Raw genomic sequence first — 13,913 nt, 5'->3', positions numbered from 1 at the left:
ATAAATAAAATGTTTTCAGAAAAAAAAATCAAGAAAGTCCAATTGTTTAGTGGAAAAATGCACCTTTGGGACAAGAATGAATTAAATTATTAAATCAAGTCAGAGTGCCTTCCACTACTACCCAGAACCAGTCACATGGCAGTTAAGTGTTGCAAATCTGGTTATTAGAAATTTCTACATGTGGTCCTCAGCGTATGACCATAAGGGAGCCTGCTCATCATGGCCTTAAATTGTGACACCTGTAAATCGGGTCACCCATGTGACCAACTCAATTTTATGACCTTTTTTGCCATGGTCATTAAGGAAATGACATGGTTGTAAAATGATCACTGTCGTCATTAAGTAAACTAATGGGTGACTATGGGCCAGTTTTGCTGAAATCCAGAAGTAAATACCATTTTTTTTGGCAAAACTGTCATAAAACATGTTCACATGACGGCATGATGCTGCAAACGGCTGTAAATACAGGCCCGTTACCATGTGCCCGACAGCAGTCATGTGACCATAGGGGAAAGCCACTGGAAGCGGGATATAAGTACTCCCAGGGAGGTCCATCATGACTTCAGTCGCTAAGTGACCAGCCATAAGTCAAGGACCACCTATACAGCTTTGAGCCTATTCATTCACTTGTGCTGTATTTTATTATAGGAATGGATGTAAATTGAACTGGATGAATGAAGGAAAAGGGCCATGATTGATTGAATGCAAAGGAATTCTGAAGCAAATTATCATGTTGGAGAAATGAGATTTGCATTTATGGTGTACGAGATTATGGCTAGAGGAATTTCATTTCTTTTCTTGTATTTCATTTTGGTTTTAATTTTTTTAAAGTTCTGCATACTTATATCAGCACAGGAGTCCCCTTTCCCCCCTTCAATCTTCTTCTGTGGCAGCACATCAGAAAGGATGACCCTACAATATCCTGTCAATTGGACATTCCAGAAGCAAAAAAAAAAAAAAGTGCCTTTCTACAAAGACAGATTCTGGCATTCCAAAAACACATTTTTGTTCGTATGGCACAACTTCATAATCCTTCAAAGAATTCCACATTGCCACAGAGTTTCTTCAAAGGATCTTTTCGGCCTATCCATCTGACCACACAGTGTTGTTGTCACCTCTTATTACTTATCTGTATGGGACTCAAAAGCATCTGGAAAGTTGAGCTCAGGTTGGGAAATTGGACAGGCATTTTAGGAAGCCAAATATGAATAAACAAAATTCATATTTGGCTTCCTAAAATGCTGTCCAATATAATTTATTTCATGCATTAGCATAACTGGAACACAGATTTCAAATTATATTAGCTTTGATAATTCATCTTGTGCAAACTGGCATAATAAATGGGTGACAGCCTTCAAAAAACATTAGACTGCTAATATTTTAGAAACACAATAGGAGAATTGGCATTAGTGGCTTTGCTGGAAAAAGCCTCTCAGCCAGTTAAGTGGAATGATATATAAGCCTAATAGAACAATTTAAGCAAGGTTTTTGATATGGTGAAAGTATCACCATGGAAGGCGAGCAGGGTGGTAGAAAAGAGGGAAATTGTGTTCAAGGGGGCAGTTGCTTAATGACAGAGAAAGCAATAATTTCATTTTAAATCCATTGGCGTGTTAATTAAATCCAACTAATATTTTAAATTGAGCTGAACACAAATTGTAACTGTATACAGAAGATATTTGTTTCTTATTGATATTTACCTAAATGAGTGGATGTCATTCAGCCATTTGGTAAAGAAGTGTTTCTCTGAGAATTCAGGGAGTTGAAACATTTTAAAGCTACTAAAATTGAGAAACACTGGAGTAAAATGTCAAGTTATTCAGTTAACAGTTTAACTTTGAGCTGTGAAACTTTATGCACAATAGAACTTTGCTTATTTTATGCATTCATTTAAAAATCTTAGACTAATTATCCCTAAGGAAATATCATTCTTGATTTAGTATTTCAAGCTGTTTAATTCAGATTCTTAATAATATAAAATTTCCATGTGCTTATGGGGAGAAAATGCCAATGAATTTATAAGTGAGAATAAATGTTAAAAGAACTAACACCGCTTCCATATCAAAGTTTAATATTCCAAGTGGGAAATTCTGTGTTATTTTTCCTTTATCAAATATTCTATCAACGAACTGAGAAATTATTGAGAAAGAGAGGGTTATCAGATCTGAAATTTTACTTTGATGCTTGGTGTTTGCTTTGGCTAAAAGAACGGGTGAGCCTTCAGAATAAGAGGCTACTGGACTTAGAAGGTCATGAATTAATATTTGGATGCCATGGTTACCTATGGTATGACAAAATTAAAATAAATGTGGATTTCAACAACCCATTTTGTTAGATGTGCCATTCTGAGAGTTTGGAATAAATATAAAACAAGGGTTTCCACAAAGGTGCCTCTTTACATTTCCCCACAGGAAGCTTTTTTTTTTTTTTTTTTAGAAAAATGGTGACAAGGCCGAACTGATGATCTGATGGTAAAATAATATCTTTCAACTTGGGTGACTCTACCCTCAAGTCTAAAGACAAGCTAGAACCAGAAGGTCATGTCTGCCACTGGTTTACATTATTTAACAATTGAAGAAAAGATTCAAGTTAGACAAAAAGAATGATGGTTTTAACTTTGTTAAAAATAAATTGGAAATTTAATGTGTGGTAATGATGAACCTATTATTGCTAAAGTCTGTAAAATGTTGTTGAATTTAAATCTGGAAAATGAACAAGTATGATTCAATGGGCCAGCAACTTCGGATATAATGTAATGCTTGAACAATGGGAAAATGTATATAAGAAAGGTTTGAAATTTACATTAAATTATAACTTAAAAGAAAACTTCTATAAGATGATATATCATTGGTATTTAACTCCAGACAAGTTGTCAAGAATGTATAAAGGTATTTCAAATGAATGTTGGAAATGAAAATGTAAAGAAGGGACTTCTTATCATTTATGTGGATGTGTGATAAGGCAAAGAGATATTGGAATAGGATTCACATCTTAGTACAGAAAATTATTAAAGTGAGTATAAACAGAAAACCAGTCACTTTTCTTTTGGGTTTAATGGAAAAACACTTGGGGAAAAAAATGGAACTTTGATATTATACATGTTGACGGCAGCAAGATTACTCTACGCACAGAAATGGAAGGTCACGTTGATCATCACAATAGACGAATGGCTGCAAAAATGTATGGAGTTAGCAGAGATGGCCAAATCGACTTGCTTTTGATCAAAGAAAAAACACAAATAGTTTTATTTCTATTTGGAAAGCACTTCTAGACTTTGTGCTTGAGGTGTAAAAAATGTAACTTTGATTTTGGGTTTTACCAGTTAGATAGATTTGTTGCTATAGAAATGGCTAGTTTAAACTATTAGGTAAAAGTAAAAAGTTGAGGTTTGTTGTTAAGGGAGTTGGAAGTCAATGCCTTTTCTTTCCTTTTCTTTCCCCCACTTTTCTCTTTTTCCTTCTCTATTTTCCCTATTATTTACTTTTGTATTTTTTAATGCTACATTATAAATTAACAAAATTGTTATATATATAAAAAAATTATCAAGAAAGGTTTTATGAACACAATGTTTCTGTTACCTAAATTCTGACTTCCATGCAAGGATAAAGGGTTTAATATTCCAGATTTTCCAACTTTTATCTTGGGCTTATTTCTTCATGTGTCATTAATCCAAATAATTTCTTTAAAAGACATAATGGACACAATTACAAAGTATTACCTGACATTTTTCTATAAAGTCTCCTGCCTTGTACAGAGGATTGGATTAGAGGACCTCCTAAGTCCCTTCCAGCCCTATGATTTTATGTACTACAGTGTATATCTTGGTAAAGATCTTAATCCTTTTTTTAGTTGTTTTTCCAATATAAAAAAACCTCAAGACATATTAGAAAGATTCTGAGGTAAAAATTTAATTTGAACCTTACTTACATGAGAAATCGATAATTGGATATAATCGCAATCTAAATATTTCTAATACAGGTGATCCTCAATTTACAACAGTTCATATAGTAACCATTCAAAGCTACAACAGCACTGAAAAAAGTGACTTATGACTGTTTTTCACACTTAAAATCATTGGACCATCTCCATGGTCATGTGATCAAAATTTAGATATTTGATAACTGGCCTGTATTTATGACACCTGCAGTGTCCCAGGGTCATGTGGTCAACTCTTGCGATCTTCTTACAAGCAACATCAATGGGGAAGCCACATTCACTTAAAACCATGTTACTAATTAAACAACTGCAGTGATTCACTTAACAACTGTGGCCAGAAAGGTCGTAAAATGGAGCAAAATTCATTTAACAAATGTTTCACTTAGCAACAGAAAGTTTGGGCTCAATTGTGAATCAAGGACTACTTATAGTTTTCTAAAGCAGTTTATTTCTTTCAAAACATTTGATGTACAGACATATTGGATTATCTGTAATATATCTTACTAAAACATTCTTTGGTTTCTCAATTTGAAGTTGATATGTTAGCAGCTTTTGAAACTCTCAAATTACTTTTACTTGGAATGTGTTTGGGAATAGCATAAAACTACAGTTTATTTCTATGGAAAGTTGGAGATTATTATCAAGTTGGATACTGATATTTTCACTAACTTTGTCATGTAAATTAGCAACCTCTTATGATGAGGAGAAATTGCTGCCTCCCCAACTTTATGTAGCAGGTGCTGAAATCATTATACAGCAATTGCGGTTATGAAGCTTTCAGAATCAATACTCAACGTTTTCAGCATGAGAAATAATGTTTTCACCAATTCACCCAGTATAGCAAGATGCTAGTATGGAATAGGAAAGTTGCTCAACTGTAGAATTTCTGGCAAGGGGTTGTAACGTAACAGAGGTTTGCTGTGTTGGCAACTGAGAAACCTTTGGAAACATTCCATGCATTTGTTCCCCTTGCTCTTTCCTTGCACATTTCCCCTTCAAGCTGGCTTTTGGATTTATTCTCAATTTTTGTTCAGTTTGAAAAATTAGATGTGGATACTGGCTGAAAATTCTGCACATTCAGCTATTGGCCAGTATTTTGTGGAAAATGGCAAGACTGTCAGAAGTTCTCCATGAGTTCACAATCATAAATGTAAATGTGCTTGTATAATACTGGGGTCTTAATAGATTTAGAAATATAAGCCATTTTATTTATTTGAGGCTAGGCAGGAACATGCAGCACTGATGGGTAAGGGGTAAGAGGTCAAGCTGCCCTTGGGAAATGTGTCCCTGGTATTTGGTCCTGATATGTTCTGGCTTCCTGCACTCTACCTTATTTGGGCCTTCAGAGGTTTTGGGTTGCAGCTGCAGTGTAATAAAGTCTTCCTTTTCTGTGACTTAATCATGGATGAGAAGACTTATCTGGTGTGTGTTACTGAGTCCTGCCTGGGATGTTCTGAAATATGCCCACCTGTGTTTTTGCTTTGGCATTAGCGAAGAGCCTAGAGTAGGGATGGTAGAGTACTCTGGGGGCTTATAGAGCCTTGCAGATAATTGGATGCCAGACTCTGATGGTTAACCAGGGCTCTAGGGATCAGTTGAGATTGCTGCTCCTATACAGTGGAATCTTGAGTCATGACCGTAATCTGTTCCAGGAGCTTGATCGCAACTCGATTTGGTCGTGACCGGAAGCAAGACTGTGCATGCACCTACAATTCTGCACATGCATGGAAGGGAAAATTGATCGGCACCCGATAATCTGTTCATGACCAGAAGCAAGAATTTCCCCAAATTTTTGGTCGTCACCCGATTTGGTTGTGAACAGGAGCATTTGTGACCCGACGTTCCACTGTACCAGCTTCCCTGTTGCATTGCAACTTCCCTGAGCTTTTTGGTTGTGTAGCCATATGGAGTTCCCTAAAGCTTATGGTCTTGGAGGAGTTCAATTTGTCTTCTTTGGGTTGGAGTCTGACATAGGTTCAGGCCAACATGGTGGCCATGAGCTAACTCAGATCAACCAGAACCAATTTGATTGGTTCACTTCAGATAGACCCATTGGATTTCAGAGAGCTTGGGCTTGTTCCTGAAGATTTTCTGCATAAGACAACAGAAGCTTTAGTCATGGTTTGGAAAGAGTTGGTAGCTGGAGCTTTGGGTTGGATCAGCCTTATGTGGCTACTTTCATCTTATAGATCTTGGATCTCTCTTTGGTTTATCAAGGAATTCAGGGAAATGAAGCAAGAGACATCTAGAGCACCACTAGAGGATATTAGGGAATGAATGTGATTGAGCATGAGTTAGAGTTGCTATTAAGATCTACCTCGGGGCGGTAAAGGAGGAGGGGAGCAAAAGATCACTATTTCTCTGCCATTACTATATTTACAGGTAGTTTTCAACTCCTAATGACCACATAGATAGATTTCCTCCATGACAATCTGTCCTTAACCTAATTTTTCAGGTCGCCCTATTCTGCAATTGAGTCTATCCACAAGATCCTTATTGGTTTGAAGGGGAAATGATGCAAATATGGTCATCTCCTTCTTGTCTTTTCTTCTACCTTTCCCAGTGTTAGACTCTTTTTCCAGAGATATGGGTCTTCTCATAAGGCGTGGCATGAGTGCCCCTTCAATCCCCTCATCTAACTGTTTAAGAATGTGAAATGGAGCAATTTGAAAAAAGAGTGAATTGTGATTTTTCATTTTTAGTTGCTTCTAGACATGACTGAATTGGATTGATTTAGGCTGAATTAGGGTCTTTGAAATCAGAAGGAAAATACAGCTTTCCAATTAATGCAAAAGTCCATTCTAATTGAAATAGACTGAACAGCATTCAGGAATAAAAATTGGTCTAGAGCAGTGGATCTCAGCTTCTCTTCACCATGGATGCCCTTTAAATACTTTTTGTGGCCATGGATCATGGACCACCAAGACCATCAAGATTTAAATCATAACATTTATTTAAGTCTTCGCAGATCTTCTGTGATGACATTGCAGCCCCCCAGGGGTCCACAGACCACAGGTTGAGAACCACTGGTCTAGAGTGTTATATGCTGTTTGTTAATACTAGTGAAATAGAATAACTTAAAACTTCAGCAATTTAAAGAATTCTGTTGACCTGAACAGTTTAGAACAAGCTCACAATTTACGGCACAAATATTTGAAAGAGTTACCTCTCCTATTTGAATTTTTCATTTTTTCAGCTCATTCTTGGAGGCCTCAAGAGCTCTCTAGTTAGTTCAAGGAGGCAGCCTTTTAGTCTCTGAAATTTCCTTCCAAGAAAACATGTTACTTTTTATTAACAACTTTCTGGAAGTTGGCAATATCAATTTCAAGGGCAGTAATAAATAATTATTAAGCCTCTGTGGGACTCTATATTTGAAAGCCTCAGAGGGTGCAGGGACACAAATGGAGAACTTCTCTTCAACTCTTTAGAGCAAATCCCAGTTTGCTTGATCCTGGGAAAAGTCACGGCTGTTTTAAGGAGATGTAGACAAGGGTTACATTCGTGTCCCTTGTGCATCAAAGCATCTTTTTGACTTTCAAACTGAAGTGCTGAACTAATTTAATTTTAATTTTAATTTTTTTTTTACTTGCTGTGCTTTTTTCTTCCCCTGCTACTGTTTTTTTTTTAATTTTAATAATTAACTGTCAACATCCAGCTTGTGCATCCAAACTTGTCATTCTTTGTGAGACATTAGAATTCTGTGAAGGATAATTACAATAAGCAATTATTTTGCTGTGAGCTAAAGTATCTCATCATCTGCAGGAGTGTCCATAGTTGGCAGATTTATATCTTTTAATGTTTTAAAATGTTATGATTTTGAGAAATTGAGTTTTTTAAACACACTTTATAATTGATTTAGGTAGTTTTCTGTTTTCTTGTCACAGGCTAAAGGATCATAATCAAGAAAAAAAGTCAGAGGAACCCAGGAAAAGGTACAATCAGCTGAAGATGAATGGAAATATTCCACTGTCAATTTCAGAGTGTAATGAATCAAATACCTCCGGGTTTCAACTAGCCATGATTGTGTCTAATGAGAGAGAGCAACTTACAGAGCTTACAGATGTTCCAGCTATCACACCCAGTATTCAGAATGATGCCGAGACTTTCAGAGCAATGGAGAACAGAACCCAGACAGATGAAGACTGCCTGGGTGACGCAAACAATCATCAGGAAGTGGAAATAGATGCATGGCAGGAGATGAGTATGCAGAAGAGAAATGGCCAGCAAGAACAATTAGTGATCAACAGTGACAGCATCAGCAACTTAATGCACACAAATGGGTTACCTGCTGAATCAAAGCCTGGTACAGAGAACGATAAAGACAGAGCACAAACTCTGTTCACTCCAAGGACTGGCAGTGCTGCTTTCAAAGAGAACATCTTGGCAAATGAGTTGTTTCTCAATGATAGAAGGAACAATCATGGTTTGCAATCATGTCGGGATGTTACTGAGCTGTTTTATCCTGAGGATGGAGAAGAGCACATAAGGTAACAAATAGGCAAACCATGATTTTCCTTTAAAAGAAGAGAAGCAGGTTCTGCTATGGTATCATTCAACTTTCCATTGATGTAGTAGAATTAAAGTTCTAGAATGTATTTTCAGGTGGCTTCATCATGGAATACTTTTTCATGCCAAGGAACAGCAGAGTTTAGCATTCATTTATTACTTAAATTAATTCTTATATTTCAGTAATTCTTCAAAACTATTTTGTCACTTTAGAATAATCCCAAGAAAGCAAGAATTTGGTAGCTGCCGTTAGTTTAAAAGTATCTTTTTGCAGTGACTTTTTAAAAGGGGGGCACATTATAACTAGGGAACACTTATAGGGTGTCACTTATAAAAGAATATTATGGAAAATACTTTCTGAAAGTTTGCCCAGTCCCATGCTCTTCATTTTTATTTGGGAGTGTAGAGAGGAATAGATTTGAGAGCCTAATAGATGTGCCTTAGGAAATGGAGCATCGGGGGCTCCCTGAAGCTGGTCAAAATTAATTCCCACTGAAAATGCAACTATGCCAGGAAATAACATATCTTATTTAAAAAACCAGCAACAAAAACAAGTGGCATATGGTTTTAAAACAAATTAAAAGACTTCCTACCCTTTCTTCTTTAACTGGAAAGTTAGAAACACTTTACTGATTCAGTATATTCTATACTGATATACAATGCTAATTCTATAATGCAAATATTTTGTCCCTCTGATAAAACACTGAGATCTCTTAAACTACTGCTGGGAGATAGAATGCTTCAATTTCCCAAATCTTATTTACTTAATTTATAGATCACCCACCTTCTAAACAACTCTGACAGTTAAAGAAAACATATAAAGAATGCGACTAACTGGAAAAGCAAAAATACCAGAATAAAAGGGGTTTTACAATTACCTTTTCCCAACATAAGGCAGAACAATCAGGTCTTTAATGATTTCCTGAACAACAAAATGTTGAGAGAATACAAATCTCTTATTTATGATTCATATCTAAATCAAAGCAGATTTAGAAAGAGCTACATTGGATTATTTTTCTAAGTATCCAACTATCTCTTATAGTCAGCGCCACCCTTCATGGACAACATCTTGCCTCTTCAGCATCTTGTAGAATTTTTTAAGAAATCAAGCACTCTGTTTGTCTTTTCCATTCCTGAAAATAGAGAAGAAATTATTAGGAGTAATAATATTGAAATATATAATATATATAATATAATATATAAAAATATTGAATTATATTATTTCTTTGCAATTGCAATGTTTTGTCCTAAATTACCTCATTAAAGTCAACAAAAATAGCATCTATTGTGCACAAATTTTTAACTGATCTAACATGTGCTTCCATTTCAGCTTGATTGTTGCAGAATCTAAGCTCCGTTGCAGCAGTTACGACAGGGAAGATTTCGCATTTAAAGACATCAGGGATGGATTCAGTTCTACTTTTGAAAAAATTGTGGAATCTGACCTTATGAAGGGCACATACTACAGCAGCCTGGACTCCTTAGATGTGCTCTCCCTTACAGATGAGACAGACAGCTGTGTTAGCTTTGAAGCTCCACTCACACCTCTTATTCAGCAAAGAACCAAAGAAAGTTCTGAACTTTCAGAACAGAAATTCCTCACTAACCAGAAGGAAGATCTGGAGCCCAGGGCAACAGAGAAACAGGGTGAAATGATGGCCAGGGTTATGGATGGTGATTTGGGGAGTCCCCTGCAGCACTCCATCACTAGCAGCCAGTCTGAAAATGTGCTGAGCCAAGTATCACTGAAAAATATTCCTAATGGCTATCATATGGAACGGTCAAAAGAAAAGCTTCCAAAATTTAATAATTCAATCAGGTAATTTGCTTTACTCAAACTATAGTTGTTATTTAATTGCATGCTTAGCACTTAATGAATCCATTCAGTTTTCTGCACTGCATAGTCTTTCTCTTATTGCTCTTCATAATAGCAGCTAAGGCGATAGTAGCTTTTGGTAACAGCAATGGTAATAACACACAGACAATACTAGTTTCAAATGATTCACTAAAATGATTAGTGGGGATGATAACTTCTGTTGATTTACTGTCTGATGGGACTAAGTCTAATCGGTAGGGTTGAGAATTGCTTCTTTAAGCAATTTCATATTTGTACTCTTTGTCATTGTCTCTGCTTTCTTCTTCTATCCATGTTAACCATTCTTTTCCCTTCAAAAGTTGTTTTGTACTTTTAGATGATTAAATTATTATCTTAGACTTTCAGTAATATTTGTACTATTACTATATAAAAATTGTGGTAACATTTAACAGTATTCATATTTAATAATTACTTCAAATACATTTTGGGGCTGATAACCCTAATTATTTCCATATTGTATATATACTGTACCTATTAAGGCAACGCAAATAATCTTCAACTCCTGAAATTTGCAAGCTGTATCAAAAATGATTTTTATTTTTTAGAAGGCGACTGGACTGATTTTTTGAGGCAAAAGAAGATGTTTTACTTCCTATCCTGGAAGCTTCATCAGTTGCATTGGATAGTGTGGGAGATGAAAGGACAATTATTGACAGCTGATATTAGTTGGTGGAGGGGTGGGAATGGAAAGATTGTATTTTCTTTGCAGTCAACTGGATAACTCTCTGAGAGCTGTTGTGGCTACTTGGGGTTTTATCTGTGACCTTAGGGTCACCTGAGTCAGAGATGTGGAATCTTTTTGGAACAGCCAAAAGGTCTGCATTATAAATTGGGGATAGGTGGTGTCTTATCCCTCTTCCTCTTTTGAGAGAAGGCTGCTCAATGTTAACATAAATGGCCTTTTTACCCCTCTTTCAAACTAGTGATCCTATCTATCCAAAATGTGGACTTTGGTATCTTGAAAAAAGTGCCCCCAACTTTCAAATGCAATGTTGACTCTTGTCTTGTCCTATGTTGTGCCATACCCTTGTGAAGTGGTTGCTTTGTTTCAGCAATATACAGATCTACACATGTCTTACTGCATTGTGTTGCATATGACACATTGCTGAGTTAATGACAAATGACAGGAATGCAAAGTTAAGGAGACATGTAAGTGATATCTCCATGTATAATTAGGGATTTCTTCCAGAGTCAGCTTCATAAAGCCTTTTTTAAAAAACTGGATTGAACCTGAAATTGATTGACCAAAATATTGCTTTGTTATTTTCCAAACACTAAATGTTAGAAAAAAATCATAGGAGCCAAAAGGGGGGATTTTTTTTAAAAAAAATCCTGCACTAAAAGAAGTGGGAGAAGGAAAAGATTTAAGGGTTTTGAGTGTTGTAAAAGTTGGAGTCAGAAATTTAAAATAGCAAATTGTTTTACAATTCTCTCTTTTTTCCCCCTGTGAGTTTTTTCATTAGTTAGATTTGATATTCTCATGTCAGCAGTTTTAGAAAGATGATAAACTAAAATGCTCTTCCTGGACCTAAATAATTTTATTTAGGTATTATTCAATCTATAGAACATATATTTTTAAGTAGCTGTTTATATGCCCAGACAAATTCAACACTCCTAGGAACATTTATGGGATTTGGATGAATTTTATGTTATCTGGATTTTATCAAATTGTTATATGAAAACTATCTATTAAAAGGCAGTTTTGGGCATTATGTGTAGTGCACACCATCAGTTTAAGTCAGCCATTCAATTTAAGCCTGCTATATTAAACATATTTACTTTTATTAAAAAATTACATATTTATTACAGTACAAAGCAGGTATGGGCAAGCTTTTTTTTAAACCCACTTAGTAAATTACCTACAGTGAATTTTGTTAACTGGTTAATGAACATATAGAAGATGAGTTTAAATGAAAAAAACCCTGTTTTGACAGTATTTAGAAATGCATTTTACTCTTGAGAAGCAATGTTTAATTGTTTTTCTACTTTTAATAGTGCTATCCAAAATGTATCTGTATAAAAGGAGTTACTCTCTTATGAATTACTTTCAATTACTCAAAAATAAAAAATCTAGAGTGCAAATAAATAAAACAATATTTATTTAAAGTATTATTCAGAATGCTTTGCTTCTGTGTTAATGTTCTACACTTTTACAAACTATTGATAAAATAAAAAGCTTTCAAGTGTTTTCCTGGAGTAAAGCGTGTAGCCAGGGTGTTTTTAGAAGTTAAAATTTTGGACTAAAACTTGCAGGTCCCAGCACAGCTTCCCACACCTGGGTAAGTTACCCAAAATTGAGTAGAAGTGGGTTTTTTAGGTGGTAATGACAATACTTTATTTATTTATATCCCACCTTTATTTTCAAAAATAAGGCAATGAACATATTTAACACACCTTCCTCCTCCTATTTCTTGAACAACAAATCTGTGAGTGGGATTGAGCTGAGAGAATGACAGAGTCATCCAGCCGGCTTTCATGGCTAAGACAGGACTAGAATTCAATATCTGTCAGTTTCTAGCCTGGTACTTTAACCATTAGATCAAACTACTTACAACAGGAATATAGAAATAAGAACTTTCTAGTGATCAGTTTTCGGTAATAAAGGAAACAGTTTGGGAAGCACTGCTCTAGATGAAAGACATGATAAAACTCTGACAAATAAACAAGAACCAAAACTGTATTCAATTCTTGTGTGGCAGTATTTTATATGGGGAAAAGGGTCAACTGAGATACTCTGGAATTAAATTTTAAATGCCAGTGTGAATTTGTTTTCTATTTCCTCAAAGTCTTTCAAGTAAAATGAAAAAGATAATACACTGAAACCTCAGTTTATCAAATATACATGTACCCACAAATGTCACCTGGGGTAATGTCATTATTGGAATGCTATTATGCAACTGATGCAACTACAGTGGGAGTTTTGCCTATTGTATTCAGTCTCCTATATTGAGATTTGTGAAATTTAGTATATATGAATTATTTTTATAATAAAATCTTAATGATTTACCAAGCAAGATATGTAGAGTTGAAAGCCTAAATTTATAGCATACCACCAGCATGGCAAGCAATAAAAATTTATTCTTAAGATATTTGTGGATTCCCTTTGTACCGTACAAATATATCAGTCTCACTATTTTCCACTTTTAAATGTACATCATGCATGCTGAAAGTCAATGCAAAATCTAGATTAAGAAATCAGGTTAAGTCCCAAAAGTCAGTAAAAAGATTTAATAGAATATAGGACATGTTTTAACATGTCTGAAACTCAGCCACAGTACAGGTTAAAGTACCAATTTACTAATTACCTTAATAGTAATAGGCTAATAGGATTCAAAACAAATTCTTTTCTACCTTTTACACTTTGAACATATCTACACATTTCACTTAGGTTGTTGCCAATACCGTATGTGTCACGCATCTCTTCTGGAGTGCAGGAACGCACATCATACTCTTTTCCTACTCTATTTTCAACATGTCTTTTCTAGCAACAATTCAAAAATAATCCAAGCCACCTTCCACCCTTCAGAGCAGATTATTTGCAGTGCTTCATTCTAATTTAGTTAATAACCACAGCTGTGACTGGCTGCATCCACTT

The 13,913-nt window shown here is 35.3% G+C and overlaps 1 protein-coding gene across 1 annotated transcript in view; it reads left to right on the top strand.

Annotated features, from left to right (window-relative positions):
• PSD2 (pleckstrin and Sec7 domain containing 2) overlaps positions 1-13,913 on the top strand; it is a 92,664-nt gene that overhangs the window by 6,874 nt on the left and 71,877 nt on the right. The window contains exons 2-3 of the mRNA XM_026700897.2: positions 7,821-8,423; positions 9,773-10,261. Coding sequence (XP_026556682.2) covers positions 7,885-8,423; positions 9,773-10,261 — 1,028 coding nt within the window. The 5' untranslated portion in view covers positions 7,821-7,884. The remainder of the gene's footprint in view (positions 1-7,820; positions 8,424-9,772; positions 10,262-13,913) is intronic.

The sequence above is a fragment of the Pseudonaja textilis genome, chromosome 3 (assembly GCF_049901715.1).
Source record: "Pseudonaja textilis isolate UNSWEBS1 chromosome 3, rPseTex1.2, whole genome shotgun sequence".
Classification (NCBI taxonomy): Eukaryota; Metazoa; Chordata; class Lepidosauria; order Squamata; family Elapidae; genus Pseudonaja; species Pseudonaja textilis.
This window is presented reverse-complemented; position numbering and strand designations above follow the sequence as displayed.